This window comes from Mobula birostris, chromosome 2 (genome assembly GCF_030028105.1).
Source record: "Mobula birostris isolate sMobBir1 chromosome 2, sMobBir1.hap1, whole genome shotgun sequence".
Classification (NCBI taxonomy): domain Eukaryota; kingdom Metazoa; phylum Chordata; class Chondrichthyes; order Myliobatiformes; family Myliobatidae; genus Mobula; species Mobula birostris.
The window spans coordinates 132,097,737-132,117,213 of record NC_092371.1 but is presented as its reverse complement, the minus strand read 5'-3'; the positions used below and the strand labels follow the sequence as shown (position 1 = coordinate 132,117,213).

General features: G+C 43.9%; 1 protein-coding gene across 4 annotated transcripts in view; it reads right to left on the bottom strand.

The window, feature by feature from the left end:
• Window positions 1-19,477, bottom strand: part of aida (axin interactor, dorsalization associated) — a 97,509-nt gene that overhangs the window by 38,601 nt on the left and 39,431 nt on the right. For all 4 annotated transcript variants that reach the window (XM_072248413.1, XM_072248418.1, XM_072248436.1 and 1 more), the window contains one exon: window positions 14,235-14,288. In XM_072248413.1, the coding sequence (XP_072104514.1) occupies window positions 14,235-14,288 (54 nt within the window). The remainder of the gene's footprint in view (window positions 1-14,234; window positions 14,289-19,477) is intronic.

Below are 19,477 nucleotides of genomic sequence, written 5' to 3'. Positions count from 1 at the left end.
GCAATCTCCACAGCAACTTCCTTCAGAACACGAGGGTGCATTCCATCTGGTCCAGGAGATTTATCGACCTTTAGCCTATTCAGCTTCCTGAGTACTTTCTCTGTCGTAATTGTGACTGCGCACACTTCTCTTCCCTGCCACCCGTGAGTGTCCGGTATCCTGCTGTCTCCTCAGTGAAGACTGATGCAAAATACTTGTTCAGTTCCTCTGCCATCTCCTCATCTCCCATTACAATTTCTCCAGTATCATTTTCTATCGGTCCTATATCTACTCTCACCTGTCTTTTACTCTTTATATACTTGAAAAAGCTTTTAGTATCCTCTTTGATATTATTTGCTAGTTTCCTTTCATAGTTAATCTTTTCTCTCTTAATGACCTTCTTGGTTTCCTTTTGTAAGGTTTTAAAAACTTCCCAATCCTCTGTCTTCCCACTAATTTTTGCTTCCTTGTATGCCCTCTCCTTTGCTTTAACTTTGGCTTTGACTTCTCTTGTCAACCACGGTTGCATCCTTTTTCCACTCGAAAATTTCTTCTTTTTTGGAATATACCTGTCTTGCACATTCCTCATTTCTTGCATAAACTCCAGCCACTGCCGCTCTGCCGTCTTTCCCGCCAGTGTCTCTTTCTAGTCAACTTTGGCCAGTTCCTCTCTCATGCCACTGTAATTTCCTTTACTGCACTGAAACACCGACACATCAGATTTCGGCTTCTCTTTTTCTAATTTCACAGTGAACTCAATCATGTTATGATCACTGCCTCCTAAGGGTTCCTTCACCTCAATCTCTCCAATCACCTCCGGTTCATTACACAATACCCAATCCAGTACAGCCGATCCCCTAGTGGGCTCAACAACAAGCTGTTCTAAAAAGCCATCTCGCAGACATTCTACAAATTCTCTCTCTTGAGATCCAGTGCCGACCTGATTTTTCCAATCTACTTGCATGTTAAAATCCCCCACAATTATCATAACACTGCCCTTCTGACAAGCCTTTTCTATTTCCAGTTGTAATTTGTAGTCCACATCCCTGCAGCTGTTTGGAGGCCTATAAATAACTGCCATCAGGGTCCTTTTACCCCTGCTATTCCTTAGCTCAACCCATAAAGATTCTGCACCTTCCGATCCTATATCACCTCTTTCTAATGATTTAATATCATTTCTTACCAATAAAGCCACGCCTCCCCCTCTGCCTACCTTCCTATCCTTCCGATACACCGTGTATCCTTGGACGTTCAGCTCCCAGAGACATGCATCCTTTAGCCAGGTCTCAGTGATGGCCACAATATCATACCTGCCAATCTGTAGCTGTACGACAAGATCATCCATCTTATTCCTTATGCTGCGTGCATTTAAGTACAACACCTTAAGACCAGTATTTGATACTTTTTGCTTTGATTTCACTGCAACTTTATTGCACTGCAACTCATCCCAATGGCTACAAATTTGCCCCATCACCTGCCTGTCTTTCCTGACATCTTTACTGCTCTCTATCTTAGATTTATTTCTGTTTTCCCTTTCCTCCGCTCTATCATTCCGGTTCCCATCCCCCTGCCAAATTAGTTTAAACCCTCCCTAACAGCTCTATTAAACTTTCCCACCAGGATATTGGTCCCCTTCTCAGTATTATTTATTTATTTTGTATTTGCAGTTTCTTGGAACTCCACCTAGCATTCCTAAAAATGAAGATGTAAAATATTAAAGGTTTTCTCCCCATAGGAACTGCTCAACCTGCTGAATATTTTCTGATTCACAGTTGCCAAGACTGGAGGACTTGATCTATAAGGAGATTGGATAGGCTGGGACTCTTTCCTGCAGCAGAGGCAGCTGAGGGATAACCTACTAAGGTTTATAAAATAATGAGGGGCATTCTTAAGATAAATAGCCCCAGGGGTGTCTAAACCTAGAGGAGACGTCCCTTGTCCACTTGTCCTTCCCCAGTGATCTCCTCCTCTGGCACTTACCCCTGCAAGCATGACAAGTGATACACCTCCTCCATTATCATCATTCAGAGCCATGAGCAGTTCTTCCAGATGAAGCAACGCTTCACCTGTGAGTCTGTTGGGGTCATTAACTGTATCTGGTATTTCTGGTGCAGCCTCCTTACATTGGTGAGACTCAACACAAACTGGGGACCAAACTGGGCTTCAATAACCACCTTCGCTCTATTTGCTGTGAAAGGCAGGATCTCCCAGTGGCCACCAATTCTATTTGACTGTATGTCAGTCCATGGCTTCCTCTACCGCCACGATGAGGCCACATTCAGGTTGGACGAGCATCACCTCATATTTCATCAGGATAGCTTCCAACCTCATAGCATGAATATTCTGGTAAATTATACCCCCATCCCTTCTCTATTTGTCCATCTCCCATTCTGGTTCCCCCTCTTACCCCTTCTCTTCTCGGCTACCCATCTCTTCCTTCTGGTGCCCCCCTTCCTTCCCTGGTCCACTGTCAGCTCCTATTAAATTCCTCCTTCTTCCCCCACCCATGCACCCACCTTCCTACTCACCTGGTCTCACCTATTATCTGCCAGCTTGTACTTCTTCCCCTCCACCACCTACTTATTCTGGCTTCTGCCCTGTTCTTTTCTAGTCCTGACGAAGGATCTCATGAAATGCCAACTGTTTATTCCCCACTACAGATGCTGCCTAACTTGTTGAGCTCCTCCAGCATTCTGTATGTGCTGCTCAAGATTCTCAGCGTCTACAGAATGTCATGTTTGCAGAGCACAGGTTTAAGATGATGGGGAAAGGTTTAAACAGGACTCAAAAGTTTTTCCCACACAGGTGGTGGATAGATGGAAGGAAGTGTTAAGAGTTGGGTACAATATCAATGTTTAAAAGACATGTTTGAGCAAGTTCATGGGTTCAGAGGGATGTGGGAGTAGCTCATATAGGCACCTTGTTGAGATTGGTTTAAGAGCCCATTTCTGTGCTGTATAACCTTATGAATTCAGTGTCTGTAGTTGACTGCAGAGAACCTGTCTGCAGATATGATTAAACTTGTCTCCTTAATTTAAGGTTCAAAGTCCAAAGCAAATTAATATCAAAGTACATTTAGCATATGCAAACCTGAGATTCATTCTCTTGCAGGCAATCACAGTAAGTAAAAGAAACACAAAAGGATTAGTGAAAGACCACACCAACAGCATGGACAACAACCAATGTACCAAAAACACAACAAACTATGCAAATACAAAAAGAGAAAACAATGAAATAATAATAATAATAATAAATAAATAAGCAATGAAAAGGGGTGTAGAGCTTTTCCGGCGTATATGACGCATAGACTCTTCTCAGGCTTCCAGCTGGGTAGAGGTGATGAATTTATTCAACGTTTTGATGACAAACTCCGCCATCTTCATCAGGGATGATGCCGAGGCATGTCTAGTCCAGTGGTACATACTGTATACTCAACTCCAGTCCTCCATCCCTCTGATTGGTTAGTCCTCAACCTATCAGGTTTGCACTGTTCTACCTTGTTTGAAATCTTACTCCAGTTTTTACTTGGAGCGAGACGTTCATCTGTGTTTTAATTCTTATTTGCTAGCCTTATTTCAACGGCTTCCTTCACCAGATGATCCCAAAAGCCATTTGCCTGGCACAGTATTTCTGTGCCATCAAAGTCAATCCTGTGATGTTCTGCTACTGCCAATTTCTCCAAGTAACCCAAACAGATTTACCTCCTTCCCTCTTTAAGATGTGTCTCTGCTATGCGCCGCATCTGGCTGACAAACCCTGCTCTGCATTCACAGGGGATCCTGTAAACACCAGCTATCCTGAGTCCCAGGTCATCTCTGACCAGCATGAGCTGGGATTTGAGCTTCCTTACAGGTTTGTGGATGGTATTGAGTACACACAATAGTTACAGGATTGACTTTGACAGCACAAAACTACTGTGCTGCGCATGGCTTTTGGGACCGCTTGAAGGAAGCCATTGAAATAAGACTAGAGACCAAGAATTTCAACAAAGATAAAGGTCTCACTCTAAGAACTGGAATACAGTTTTAAATAAGGTGGGACAGCAGAAATCTAATTGGTTGAGGATTAACCAATCAGGAGGGACGGACAGCTGGCGTTGAGTATATGTCAAAGAACACTGAGGCTGTCTACAAGAAGGGTCAGAGCCGTCTCTATTTCCTGAGGAGACTGAGGTCCTTTAACATCTGCTGGACGATGCTGAGGATGTTCTACGAGTCTGTGGTGGCCAGTGCTACCATGTTTGCTGTTGTGTGCTGGGGTAGCAGACACCAACAGAATCAACAAACTCATTCGTAAGGCCAGTGATGTTGTGGGGATGGAACTGGACTCTCTGACGGTGGTGTCTGAAAAGAGAATGCTGTCTAAGCTGCATGCCATCTTGGACAATGTCTCCCATCCACTACATAATGTACTGGGTGGGCACAGGAGTACATTCAGCCAGAGACTCATTCCACCGAGATGCAACACAGAGCGTCATAGGAAGTCATTCCTGCCTGTGGCCATCAAACTTTACAACTCCTCCCTTGGAGGGTCAGACACCCTGAGCCGATAGGCTGGTCCTGGACTTATTTCATAATTTACTGGCATAATTTACATATTACTATTTAACTATCTATGGTTCTATTACTATTTATTATTTATGGTGCAACTGTGATGAAAACCAATTTCCCCCGGGATCAATAAAGTATGACTATGACTACACATCCCAGATATCATGTTTGATGAAGATGGTGGAGTTTATCATTGTAATTTCGATTAAAATTAACACCTGACCCTGGCTGGAAGTTGAAAAGAGTTTATGCAAAATAAGCAATAAATATCGAAAGCATGAGGTGAAAAGCCATTGAAAGTGAGTCCATAGGTTGTGGGAACAAAGATGGCTCAAATGAAGTTATTCCCTCTGGTTCAGGAGCCCAACGGTTGAGGTGTACTATCTGTTGCTGAACCTGGTGGTGTGGGTTCTTCCTGATAGCAGCAGCAAAAAGAGAGCATGGTCTGTATGGTGAGAGTCCTTGACGATGATGGATGCTGCTTTCCTGCGACATCGCTATTGTAGATGTGCTCAGTGGTGGGGAGGGCTTTACCTGTGATGGACTGGACTAGTGTCCACTACTTTTCCGTACAAGGTCATTGCTGTTTCTGTACCAAGGAACGTCATAAGCTCTCCACCACTCACAAATTCCCTCCTTCGCTCTCCATTTCCTGGATGTGGAGATGAGGTCTTGTATAGCAGGGGTCCCCAACCTTTTTTGTATTGCGGACCGGCCGACCGGGGGGGTGGGGGTAGGGTTGCCAACGGACAAGAGTAGCAGTCAAATGTGTTGTTTACCCAGAAAGACTACAATGGCCATGAAGCCTTGTGCGGGCACCAGTGCGCACGCGCATCGTGACCTGCCGATTCCCGCCCCGCCTGCCCGCCCACCGCCCCCCCCCACCAGCAAATCCTTTTTGGTGATTCTGTTCGTGGGGGTGGGTGTTAATCACTACCGGAATATAGGTGATAAGTGGATAATACACTCAATTTTGTTTCTAAAAGGGTTTATCTAATGAATTTAATATTAAACACAGAGCGCATATTTTCCTCACATGAATACAGTGATAAGTCAATTATCAGGGGAGGACAGGGGAGCTTGAAGTGTTGAACTAACTTCCAGTAGAAGTGGTAAGGCAGGTTCAATATTATCATTTAAAGAAAAATTAGATAGGTATATGGACAGGAAAGGAACGGAAGGTTATGGGCTGTGTGCAGGTCGGTGGGACTAGGTGAGAGTAGCGTTTGGCACAGACTAGAAGGGCCGAGATGGCCTGTTTCCATGCTGTAATTGTTATAGGGTCACTTATAAGTCAATAGCATCATAACATTTTAAGTAACATTTGGATATTAAACACACAGCACATATTTTCCCCGTATAAATATATAAAATCATTGCAACACACCAATATCACTGGGCTTGTTTCCCTGCAACAACACGGTCCTATTGAGGGGTGATGGGAGACAGCAATACTCAGAAGGGGTTCCTTATGTCCAGTCTATTCCGCAGTTTAGTTTTCGTTGCATTCATTGCAGAAAACTCCGCTTCGCAGAAAAATGTTGGAAATGAAAGCAACGTTTTCAGTGCTTTCGTGGTTATCTCAGGATATTCAGCCTTGACTTTAATCCAAAATGCCGACAGAGATATTATGTCAAACATACTTTTCAGCCCGTCGTCATTTACAAGGTGTTGATCTCCTTCCCACCCTGACACAGGTGACGCGCGGGTCACATGCGTAATGGCTGATCAGTGGGCGTGACAGGGAATGAGGAAAGGTGCAGCTGACTCATATTGCCAAATCATATCGCTTCCTCACGGCCCGGTAGCGCATGCTCTGTGGCCCGGTAGCACATGCTCTGCGGCCCGGTGGTTGGGGACCACTGTTGTATAGTACTTGCACCACCCGCACATACCTATGTTTTAGTTCTTCCACGGCGTTTATTTTTGATGGCCTTTTCAAAATCTTGCTGAGTTAGGATACTGCTCAGATAGCAGGGAATAGCAGACTGTGTGATGGAGTTAAGGTCACTTTTGCTAAGCACACTCTTGGTTGAGGAGAAAATATGATTGCCAATGTTTGACGCCAGGTCTGCCAACCACTGGGCTTCACTCTGTATTCCCTTCTACACAAGGCGTCCCACAAATTGTGCTTCAGTCCGTAATCCATCCTGTATCACTCATCCACCGGGGTCCCCACTCTTCAGCCAGTTTGATTCATGCCACCTTTATAAACAGCTGTGGTCCATGAGATAGAAGCACTTTCACAATGCAGCAAGTTCCAGGTGTTAGACTCAGCAATAACCTAGAATCAGTTTTATACTGCCAAAGTAGTAATTGTTACTGCTGTTCTCACACACAAACTGTTTCTGTAACAGTATAAAGGTTTGGCTGCTGGGTTTTCCTGCACTACCATTGTTAAGTATTCATGTACATTTTGACCCTTATGGGTTGCTGTTGAGATTCCCTGTGTGTTACATACTGAACTTAATATGAGAGGGCATTCTGGATAGATAACTTACAAGTAAAATAAACAGCTGTATGTTTGTTCCTCATGTCTCTGCCTCTCGTTTGTGTTATTCACGGCCACCCGACTTCCCAGTACCACATATATAACAACTAGTGACGAGGTGGCAAATCTTTACTCAATATTTATTGTTTAGTAAAGAAAAGTCTGTGTGAACAAGATTGAGCATACCCAGGATGGACTGAGTGACTCTGTGGTTGAAGAAACTTTGTATGTTTTATCTGTTTCAGGACACAAAGACGGCAATTGGGTGACACCGCGATTGGATGGGGTCACCATGAGGATGCAGGTGGACACGGGAGCTGTAGTATCACTGGTGTCCGAAACAATTTACAAGGAGAAGTTGCAGCATCTTAGCCCAGAAGGGGCAAGGTTCACTTTAAAGACACACTGGTGAGGCTGTTCCAGTGAGGGGTGTAGTACCTATTACAGTGCAGATTAATGAAGAGGGAAATAAACTTCCACTGTACATTGTTAAAGGTAGTTATCCAGCGATTCTGGGCCTCTTGTGGTCAAAGCAGCTCAAACTCAACTGGAATAAAGTGCACTTGATTGGTGGGAACACCAGTCTACAAGAGGCATTAAAGGAACAAAGTATTCAACAGAGAACTGGGAAGTATGAAAGGAATCACTGTTAAGCCCAACACAATACTCAAGTGCCTGAAAGCAAGACCTGTTCCACACACCCTAAAACCAAAGCTAGAGACTGAATTGGAAAGACTAATAATTCAGAGTAAGGTATTGGAACTAGTGTGCATAAGTAAATGGACAGCTCCAGTGGTTCCTGTCTTAAAAATGGGTGAGTCCTTAAGGCTTTGTGGTGACTTCAAGGTAACTATTAGCTTGGTTCTTACAGCTGAACAATACCCTCTCCTTTTCATTGATGAACTTTTTACAGGATTGGCCGGAGGACAGAATGTTATGATGAGGTTGTATAAGGCATTGGTGAGGCCGAATCTGGAGTATTGTGTTCAGTTTTGGTCACCAAATTACAGGAAGGATATAAATAAGGTCGAAAGAGTGCAGAGAAGGTTTACAAGGATGTTGCCGGGACTTGAGAAACTCAGTTACAGAGAAAGGTTGAATAGGTTAGGACTTTATTCCCTGGAGCGTAGAAGAATGAGGGGAGATTTGATAGAGGTATATAAAATTATGATGGGTATTGATAGAGTGAATGCAAGCAGGCTTTTTCCACTGAGGCAAGGGGAGAAAAAAACCAGAGGACATGGGTTAAGGGTGAGGGGGGAAAAGTTTAAAGGGAACATTAGGGGAGGGCTTCTTCACACAGAGTGGTGGGAGTATGGAATGAGCTGCCAGACGAGGTGGTAGATGCGGGTTCTTTTTTAACATTTAAGAATAAATTGGACAGATACATGGATGGGAGGTGTATGGAGGGATATGGTCCGTGTGCAGGTCAGTGGGACTAGGCAGAAAATGGTTCAGCACAGCCAAGAAGGGCCAAAAGGCCTGTTTCTGTGCTGTAGTTTCTATGGTATGGTTCTATGGACAGACGTTTAGCAAGATTAACTTGTGTCAAGTGTACAGTACTTGCAGATGCATGTGGAGTCAGAGTCACAAGAAACTCTTGACTGTAGTGACTCAGGTACCAAAGGCTTTTGTTTGGCATCACCTCCATTTCCATACTTTTTCAGCGAGCAATGGACAGGAGTCCACTGAGCTGGTTGACAGGAGTGCAATGCTATTTGGATGACTTTCACATTACAATGGAAGGGTTTATGACCCTTCCATTAAATTTGAAAAAACTTGGAGGCCATTCATTCAGCATTTTCATATGATGTAATTTGACCATTTCCAAACTTATTTTATTTCTCTGTACTGTTGGTTGAGAGGAATGGAGTCGTCAACACTAAGGTTTTCTTCTTTTCCATTTTTACGTTGTTAGAATTGCCCAAGTCATTTAGTTTAGTTGACTAATACTGTTTAGTTTTTTTTTTGAGGTGGGGTTTGTTTTTTTTTCTTTTTTTTCTTTTTCATGATTTTTCTCTCGTTTTTTTTTTGTCCTGTATTATTCATTGTTATCCTACACGATTGGGAGTTTTGTCAATTTATACTATTTGGTCTTATAATTACTCATTTTAAGTACAACAATGTATCTCCATCTATTTGTATTATTGCTATCTTATGTTTATATTTTATGAAACTAATAAAAAGATTGAAAAAGAAAGAAAGAAAGGTCTTTCTTAAGACTACTAACATACAATACAAAGTCTGTTCCTAACCTAGCTAGTATGCTGAAACCACTTCATGAGCTTTTAAATAAATCAACACACTAGCAGTGGACAGATCGTTGTGAAGAGGCTTTTAAGAAAGTCAAACCAGCTTTGCCACCACCTGAATCACTCACACACTTCAACCCTTCATTGCCCATACAGCTGGCCTCTGACACATCACCCTGTGGTGTAAGGACAGTTACAGTATCTCACCCTTTATATCGTTCGGTGAAGAGCATCCAATTGCTTTCGCATCAAGGACATTAAGCAAGGCAGAAAGCCAATAAGCCCAGATTGAGTGGGGAGCACTCACAGTTATTTTTGGAGTTAAGAAATTCCATCAATTCCTCTTTGGTCATCGATTCACACTACTGACAGATCATTGCCCCTTGACTTCAATTATTGGTTTACATTCAGGCATTTCATCCCTGGGCGTTAGTTGAATGTAACGTTGAGCTCTGTTACTATCTGCACATCAGTATGTTTTAAAGTACAGGAGGTCCAAGCATCATTCGGATGCTGATGGACTATCCAAACTTAGCCGTTACAGCTCCAGAGCCATCCCCAAAAGATATCTTCAAGGAAGATCTGATAACTGGGGCATAAGTCCAGAGGCACACAAGTACTGATCCTGTTCTACCTAAAGTGGTGGACATGGTAACTCACGAATGGAAAGGAGAGCCAACCATAAAACTGAAACCTTACCAAGCTCAATGGAAGGAGCTCAGTCCAAGCAGGGTGTTTACCATGGGGTTACCGTGTTGTCATTTGCCCATCATTAAGAAAGCAAGTGCTTTATGAGCTACATGCAGGACTATGGCATAGTTTATTTCTGGTGGATGTAACCATTGAAGAGAAAGCCAAATCATGCCCACATTGTCAGTGAGTGAAAATGTTCCTCAACATGCTCCTTTGCATCCAAGGAAATGGCTGAAGAACAATAGCAGAGGATTCAAATAGATTTTGAAGGACCCGTAGAAGACCACATTCTTGATTGTAGTGGACACACGCAGCAAATGGCCCAAGTTTGTAATCATGACGAGCACTACATTCCATCTTTAGCCGTTTTGGGGTCCTCAACAGCTTGTATGTAACAATGACTTACAACACCTGCCTGAAGAGTTCAAATCACTTATGTCAGCACAGTATCATCCAGCCAGTAATGGCTTTGCTGAATGTCTCATACAATGAAGCAAGCCCTCGAGACTTCAATGGGAAATGGATCCCTCAACCAGTGTCTTAGCACTTCCTTGCTGACGTACCACAATACACCACCAAAATGGCTTCAGCTAATGCACTGATGAAAAGACAGTTTTGCACCCAGCTTGACCTGCTTAGACCCCCAAACACAAAACAGGTTGGACAGAAAACCCAAGCAGAGAGATGGTCAAAGCGAAGTACAGAAGTTTCACAGTAGGAGAGAGAGTACTTGCCTGGAACTACATCTCTAGAACAAAGAGCACACCTGCAACAATGGTGGCACAAACTGGTCCTGGGTTGTACACAGTGGAAACTAGTAACCACAATGTCTGGAGAAGGTGTGTTGATCAGCTGAGGTTACTGAAAACCAACATAAACTGACCAATTCAGATCCAGTTGTAGAAATGGAAAAGGATTCTGAGACAACGACTGCAGAACCTCCATTATACTTCATACTTTATTGTCGCCAAACAATTGATACTAGAATGTACAATCACAGATATTTGATTCTGTGCTTCCCGCTCCCTGGATTACAAATATTAAATATTAAAAATTAGTAAATATTAAAAATTAAAATTATAAATCATAAATAGAAAATAGAAAAATGAAAAGTAAGGTAGTGCAAAAAAACCGAGAGGCAGGTCCAGATATTTGGAGGGTACGGCCCAGATCCGGGTCAGGGTCCGTTCAGCAGTCTTATCACAGTTGGACAGAAGCTGTTCCCAAATCTGGCCGTATGAGTCTTCAAGCTCCTGAGCCTTCTCCCAGAGGGAAGAGGGACGAAAAGTGTGTTGGCTGGGTGGGTCGTGTCCTTGATTATCCTGGCAGTACTGCTCCAACAACGTGCGGTGTAAGGTGAGTCCACGGACAGAAGATTGGTTTGTGCGATGTACTGCGCCGTGTTCACGATCTTCTGCAGCTTCTTTTGGTCTTGGACAGGACAACTTCCATACCAGGTTGTGATGCACCCTAGAAGAATGCTTTCTACGGTGCATCTATAAAAATTAGTGAGGGTTTTAGGGGACAGGCCAAATTTCTCTAGTCTTCTCAGGAAGTAAAGGCGCTGGTGGGCCTTCTTGGCAGTGGACTCTGCTTGGTTGGACCAAGTCAGGTCATTTGTGATACTGACCCCGGGGAACTTAAAGCTTTTGACCTATTCCACTTGCGCACCACCGATGTAAATTGGGTCGTGCGGTCCGCTATTCCTTCTGAAGTCAACAATCAATTCCTTCGTCTTGCTGATGTTGAGGAATAGGTTATTGTCTTCGCACCATGCCACCAGGTTCTTAATTTCCTCTCTGTACTCAAACTCATCATTACCCGAGATACGGCCTACAATGGTTGTGTTATCAGCAAACTTATATATTGAGTTTGATGGAAACTTGGCTACACAATCATGGGTGTACAGTGAGTACAGCAGGGGGCTGAGTACACAGCCTTGTGGGGCACCGGTGCTCAGAGTGATTGTAGAGGAGAGGTTGTCCCCTATTTTTATAGCCTGGGTCCTGGCTGTGAGGAAGTTGAAGATCCAACTGCAGATCTGAGTGCTAAGGCCCAGGTTCCGGAGCTTAGGAATCAGTTTATTTGGAAAGATGGTATTAAAGGCAGAGCTGTAGTCAATGGAAAGGAGCCTTCAGATCAGATGACACAGCCAGTGTTCCCCCATCACCTGTGTTTTCTGAGATGCCCCTATTGACAATGTAGTACCCAAGCCAAGATCTGTTCACAAACCACCAGAGTCATTGGTACCTTCACAAAACAGGCGGCCTCAGACAGATTGAATCTCTAGTTTAGTGACCACCCCTTAGCACAGAGCAGAATAATCACCAGGGGTATGAGAATAGAGGCAGTCTACCCTCTTTCCCTAGTTTGGAAAAACAAATGCTGTTTGTTGCTGGTTGAATTTGATGATTTCTCCATTGAATGTTTAATAGTTCAGAAGCTGGTCTGTAAATGGGAAGGGGAGAAATCTTTAATATAAGAGGAGGGGGTTATGTTACATATTCATGTATAATTTAATGTTTACAGGTTGCAATTGAGCTTCCCTGTGTGTTACGTACTGAACAATGTGGAGAGGGCATTTTGGGTAGATGACTTGAAAGCAAAACAAACAGCTGCATGTTTGTTTTTCACCTCTCTGTCTCCTTGTGTGTTATTCACGGCTACCAGGTTTCCCATACAGTTCAAGTTTAAGTGTCATTCAACCATATATGAATACCCATGAATAAAGCCAAATGAAACTGTGTTACTCCAGGCTCAAGGTGCAAAACACAGTGCCAACAGTCACACACACAGCACAAAGCACGTATAGCACATATGTGATAGCATGCACGTAGAAAACATCGGTAACATACTGTCACACAAAAAAATATAGTCCAAGACCCTGAGTCCATGAACGCTGGAGAAATCCACAGTCAACCATAATATAGCTCGTCTTCTGCCAGGCCACACTGCCTCTAGTGAAGCACACTGATTTCAACGCCTCTCTCCTGGGTGGCTGTAAGCAGGCGACACCACGGCTTGAGGCCTAGTCCTCACTATGCAGCTCCCCAGCCATCTACCCCTACCATCAGCCAATAAACCAGTGGATCGGACTTGCAGCATTCCACATCTCACATTGTGACTATACTTCAAACAGTACACAAACTGTTGGAACACTGGATATGGAATTATCTTGATGGGCCAAATGGCCTAATTCTGCTCCTGTGACTTATGGTCTTATCTGCGGAGGAAAATAGCTGATACCTTTGGTTGGGACCCTTCAGCTGGACTGAAAGAGAGGGGATCGCCCGTATAAAAGGATGGAGGGAAGGGGTGATGCAAAATCTAGCAAGTGATAGTTTTATTCACTTCAGGGGGGTGATAAGGGAGGGGAGAGGAGTGGGAATGAAGTCACAAGCTGGAAAAAGATGGGTAGAAGTGGCAAAGAGCTGAAGATGATGGCATCTCAACCTGAAATGAAGACTCCATTTCCCTCCACAGATGCTGCCTGACTTGCTGAGTTCCTCCAGCTGTTGGTGTCTTTCCAGATTCCAGCACCACAGCCCTTTGAGACAACACCGGAATACCCTCTGAGATCTGTTGAAAGGGCACCAAAGGACATTGAGGCAGCACTTCATTTCTCTCAGGCTACCTCACCAGACCTGTCCCAAACTCCACAATATACTTTCCCCTCCTTTTCTGTGTGTGCTGTCTCCTGCAAAACAGTTTCCAGCATCTCAGTCAAGTATGTTTACACATCAGTGCCCAGAATCTTTCAACATTGTTTGACTTTACAGCTAAGCCCAATCTCGTCTTCCACAAACATCCACCTGTGAACCTTTCACAAGAAGATAACAAATAGTCAGACAGGAACTAATTATCTTCCTTTTTTAACATTCTGTTCATCTGAGGGAGAAAGATATCAGAGGTAGTCCTTTTACTGAGTGCTTGTTTGGCTTATACATCATTTCAAAATGCTGGAGGAAGACAGCATGTCAGGTGGTATCTATGGAGGGGAATAAACAGTCAACATTTCAGGCTGAGCCCTTTCGTCATGATATCAAGACCCTTTATGAGTCCTGATGAAGGTCCTTGGCCCAAAGCATCAACTATTTATTCCTCTTCCATAGATGCCTGCCGAGTTCTTACAGCATTTTCCGTTCGTTTCACGAAGCAACTGCAACACCTATTTCCACAGACATTATCTTTCAGAAAACTGAATGTTACAGAATGCATTTCATTTGACTGAATTCAGAGAATTTTAAAAAGTTAACCAATTATTAGTACCTGCAGAGCCGTGCTTCTTAATTCAAGGCAAGTTGCTATTTTGCTGAGTGTTTTCTGTGAAGGAGAAAAAAGGAATTATTAGGTCCTTTGGAAAGAAGTCAAAAGCACTCATAGGAACAAAAATAGTATTAATGTTTATCGCAGTCCTCTTTCACTTGCCAAAGGAATTACATTTATATAAAGTCTAGTAGATTTCAGCACTTATTACTTTGAAACACATCATTACCAACACAAACATCTACAAGATTCCAGATATAAACCTTAAAATGAATAACAGTGTGTACTTTTCAAATATTAACTAAGGGAAAGGTTAGTTAAAATACAGCGAGACTTCTCCGCAGCTTCAATAGTGTCCTGGGAAGCTGGGAAAGGAGAGGCAGGGTGAGAGGAAGAAGAGCATGGAGTGTGTGAAGATAGTTGAGAGGGCTAAGAGGGGACAGAATGACAACAACCAATGTTAACCCTTTTTCATTAACCACCAATGTTGCGGCAGAATCACCAACAGTACATCCCTTCCCAATGAACTTCTTCCATTCTATGCATATTTTGAACAAAAGGGAATGGGCATACCACCACCCACCCTGACAGACTCCAGTTCACCTTAACCCACAGTTACCATTGCTATGTAAGTTTAGCCTTCCAGAGAACGAACCTGTGCAGATTAATTGGTGGGGTACTTGCAGAAATCTTTACTTTCTCTCCGCTTTAATATGAGAATCTTTCCTGCTTTAAAAAGATCTCTGTCATCCAGGTACCTCAGAAAAACAACGAACACCCAGTGGCTCTGATACCTCCCATCGTGAACTGCTTCAAGAAGCCTGGAGTTAATGTGCCATGACCAGCTTCCAGACAACCTCGGCTACACTCTGCTTTAAATGCTATAATTCCAAGCAAACTTGTCAAACTCCAGACCATGGGAGACAACTCCTCTCTTTGAAACTGGGTTCTTGTATTGGCAGCAACATCTCTGCCATGACTATTCTAAATATTGGTGCTCCACAAGGTTGTGCCCTAAGCTCCTTTCTCTACTCCCTGTATATTTATTAATATGTGGCCAGATTCTGCTCTAATTCCCTCTACGAAGTTACACAGCGAATCATATCACAAGTACAGGTGCCCCCCGCTTTTCGAACGTTTGCTTTACGAAACCTCACTGTTATGAAAGACCTAAATTAGTACCCTGTTTTCGCTAACAGAAGGTGTTTTCACCGTTACGAAAAAAATCAGCGCGCGATAAAAGGCAGTGCGCGCCCCGAGCAGCCGCTCTCCCCCGGATTCGGAATGGCATTGCTTTAACACGTGCCTGTGAGCAGCCGTTTGCAAGATGAGTTCTGAGGTATTGGAAAAGCCTGAAAGAGCTCGTAAGGGTGTTACACAGCGTAAAACTAGACATAATTAAGCGTTTTGATCATGGTGAACGAAGTAAGGACAACATGATTTTGGCTTGTGGAAGCTGACGAGGATGATGTTGAAGAGGTTTTGGCTTCCCATGACCAAGAACTGATCGATCAAGAGCTGATGCAATTGGAAGAGGAAAGGATAACAATCGAAACCGAATTCAGTAGTGAAATGAACGTGAAGCAACTGCGTGAGATTTTCACTGCAATGATAAAGTACGACTTTAATTTTGAAAGGGTACGTAGGTTTAGGGGATATTTGCAGAATGGTTTGAGTGCTTATGAAGAACTGTATGATAGAAAAATGCGCGAGGCTCAGCAGTCAAGCAAGCCTTCCACATCAGCCACAGCAGACGACGAACCTCGACCTTCGACATCGAGGCAGGCAGTCATAGGAGAAGATGAGCTGCCTGCTCTAATGAAAACAGATGACGAGATGACACCCCAGTGTCCCACCACCCCAACCCCCGGGCCATGGACAGCTACCGATTCTCAGAGAATGCAGCGGTAGCCGGGACGCACACAGCACATCTTTAAGAAAAAAAGCTGAAATAAACATGCTAATTAATTAGGCGCCGCCCGACATGTAAATGTCGGCCCAGATCAAAGGCGATGCAATTGGCACTGATCTGGGCCGACAATTACATGCTGGGCGGCACCTAATTAATTAGCATGTTTATTTCGGCCTTTTTCTTAAAGATGTGCTGTGTGCGTCCCGGCTACTGCTGGGCCCCTGCATGCTTCGCGGCAATGTACCAGTTGGCAGCCTGGAGGATGGGGGCCACTGCACCATCCCAGCCTGCGACGACTCAGTCTAACACACCATCATCAGTGTGCTTGGCACTGTCCCGATTCCGATAAGTGATATTACACTGTACATACATTATTTCTACTTTATATGGGCTGTGTATTTTTATGTGTTATTTGGTATGATTTGGCAGCTTCATAGCTTAACGGTTACTGGAGAGAGTGTTTTCGCGTGAGATTTTCGCTTCGGAGAACAGTGCCGGCAATGATTGTGGAAAAGTATTTCTACTTTATATAGGCTGTGTATTTATCTTATTCCTGCTTTTACTATATGTTACTGTTATTTTAGGTTTTATGTGTTATTTGGCATGATTTGGTAGGTTATTTTTGGGTTTGCGAACGCTCACAAAATTTTCCCGTATAAATAAATGGTAATTGCTTCTTTGCTTTATGACATTTCGGATAACGAACCGTTTCATAGGAATGCTCTACCTTCGGATGGCAGGGTAAACCTGTAATGATAAGTTGAAATACAGGAAGGAAATAAGAGATAGAGTTTGGTGTCATGACAACAACCTTTCCTTGTCAACGAAAGACATGGACATTGACTTCAGGAAGAGGGATGGTGCACATGCTCCTGTGTACATCAATGGTGTGGGTGTCGAGAGGGTTGAAAACTTCACGTTCCTAGGAGTAAACATCACTAATAGCCTGTCCTAGTCAAACACACAGATGCCACTTCCAAGAAAACTCATCAACATCTCTAATTCCTCAACATCTCTAATTCCTCAGGAAGCTGAAGAAAAAATGGCATGTCCCCATCAACTCTTTTATCAATGCACCATAGAAAGCTTCATATCTGGACGCTTAACAGCTTAGTGAAACAACTATTCTGTATGTGACTGCAGGAAAACGCAGTGAGTTACGGACACGCTCAGCATATCACTAAAACGAGCCTCACCTGTATGCACTCTGTCTATATCTCTCATTGCCTCAGTAAAGGTACCAGCACAATCAAAGACCCCACCCACACTGGACATTCTCTCTTCTATGAAGCACAAAAGCCTGGAAGCACATACCACCAGGCTAAAGGACAGCTTCTACCCCACAGTTATAAGAGTATTGAATGGTTCAGTGGAATGATAAGTTGGTTTCTTGACTTCATAATCTACTTCTTTAAGGTTGTGTACTTTAATGTTTACCTGCACTGCACTTTTTCTTCAGCTGTTGCACTTTATTCTCATTGTTATTGTTTTACCTTGTCCTACTTCAATGTACTGTGTAATGAAATAATCTGTGTAATGTGCTGTAATGTTTCATGCTAATGTAATGGTTTCTCTGTAGCAGCAGTGTTTGGGTTATGACTAGGGATAACGGGAACCTTGGAATGTGCGCTGGTCAATGAGGGAAGATGTTTTCTTTCTCGTGTGCCCGAGCAAAGGTTTTGTGATCTTTTGTTTGGCAGAAGATGGAGAGAGAAGATGCCAGAACAGGGAAGTCAGACTACTGGATGGATTGGACTTGCAACGGGGCCGGGAGTCAACACCAGAGGGAAAAATCGATGGAGAACTAACAGACGAGAGAACAGTGAGCGCCAACGTTGTGCATTAGACTGTTTCATGAGAATGGGCCCCCTTTTTTTTTCCTTCTTTGTTTCTTTACTAACCTACAGTCAAATTAAGAATTATAAAGCTCAATCATTTAATTGCATATTGTGTACTGTTTGTTATTTCGGGGTACTAATTTGTAACAGGGAACACATCAAGCAGCATCCACCCAAACAAGATTTCTCAAGTTTGGATGGGCCATAAGCCCTGAAGGTTACAATCGGGGGCTCATCTGGGATTGATTTCGTTGGATGCTGTGTAATTACCCTGAGTATTGAACCAGTGGGGTAGATATTCATACTCCAGATGAATCATTAATTTACCTGTTAAGTACTGTTAAAGTTGCGATTGTGGACAGAGGTTCGATAAACTGGCGGGCGCAGCTCTCGTTTCAATGCAGACCAGCGCTGACGTCGCAGTGGCTGGGGGTAGAGATTTCAAAGACAGGGTTGTATTGTTTCTGAGGAGTGAGGGGAAGGAGTGGTCAGATTTGGAACGTCTAATTAGACCCCATCCCCCAAGGGAGAGTGAGAATTCTGAGTTAGTATCCGTCCTTACTTCGCTGGCAAGTAAGTAGAAAAATGTCCAGGTTCAAAGTCCCAGCTATGGCAGGCTGCACCTATTCTCTGGAATAATGCCCACCTCTAAAGGGGAAGAGGAGTATGAAACATCCCAGTTGTTAGATGAGTGGCAGTGCCCTGATGACATAAAATGACAGGGATTGGTTGAGAGCTTGAGTGGGCGGGCTGCTGACATTGTGGTTGCGGTATCCCCTAGCAACTATAAGCCATTACATGCGAGCACTGGAAAGTGCCTTTGGCACGACAGGAAGCCTAATGGAGCTCATGGCGGGGTTTCAGAACATGCATCAGGAGAATGGGGAGAAGCTTTCTGCTCTTATCTTTTGGCTAGAGAGGCAGCTAATTTGCTTGCGGCGCAGAGGGGTCATTCAGGTGGCTGAGGTGGATCAGTTAAGAGTGGACCAGATAAGAGTGGACCAGATAGCCGGGGCGTCCAGTCCCAGGACCTGATTGCTTGGGGTCTCTGATGTCTCATAAGATGCGACCCCCTCCCTCTTTTGTTGAGCTGATCAGAGAGGTATGAGAGGAGGAGAATGTGTCGGAGGTGCGGGAGGCCTCCGTCAGCAAGGCACAGTTCCCGGGGAGCAGTAGAGGAGATTGTGGCAGAGTTGAGAACTGAGATGTCTCGGATGTTATCAACGGGTGTGACCCCCCCCCAAAGATGATGGAGCTAATGGTGAGGATGGATCCCCTAAAGGGACGAACAATGCAGAGGGCTGCTGGCAGCAGGTGTCACGCCAGAAGGAGAGTGAACCCCCAGGTATCTAGGGTAGAGAAGACGAAAAATGCGGCGGTGCCTCCATTACAGAGAGAATGGCTTTGTTTGGAGTTGCGGAACCAGATCCTATACGGGGTCATGTCACCCCTGGACCGACCTCGGCATTGCCAGCTGGCTCTGCCGGAGAAGTATT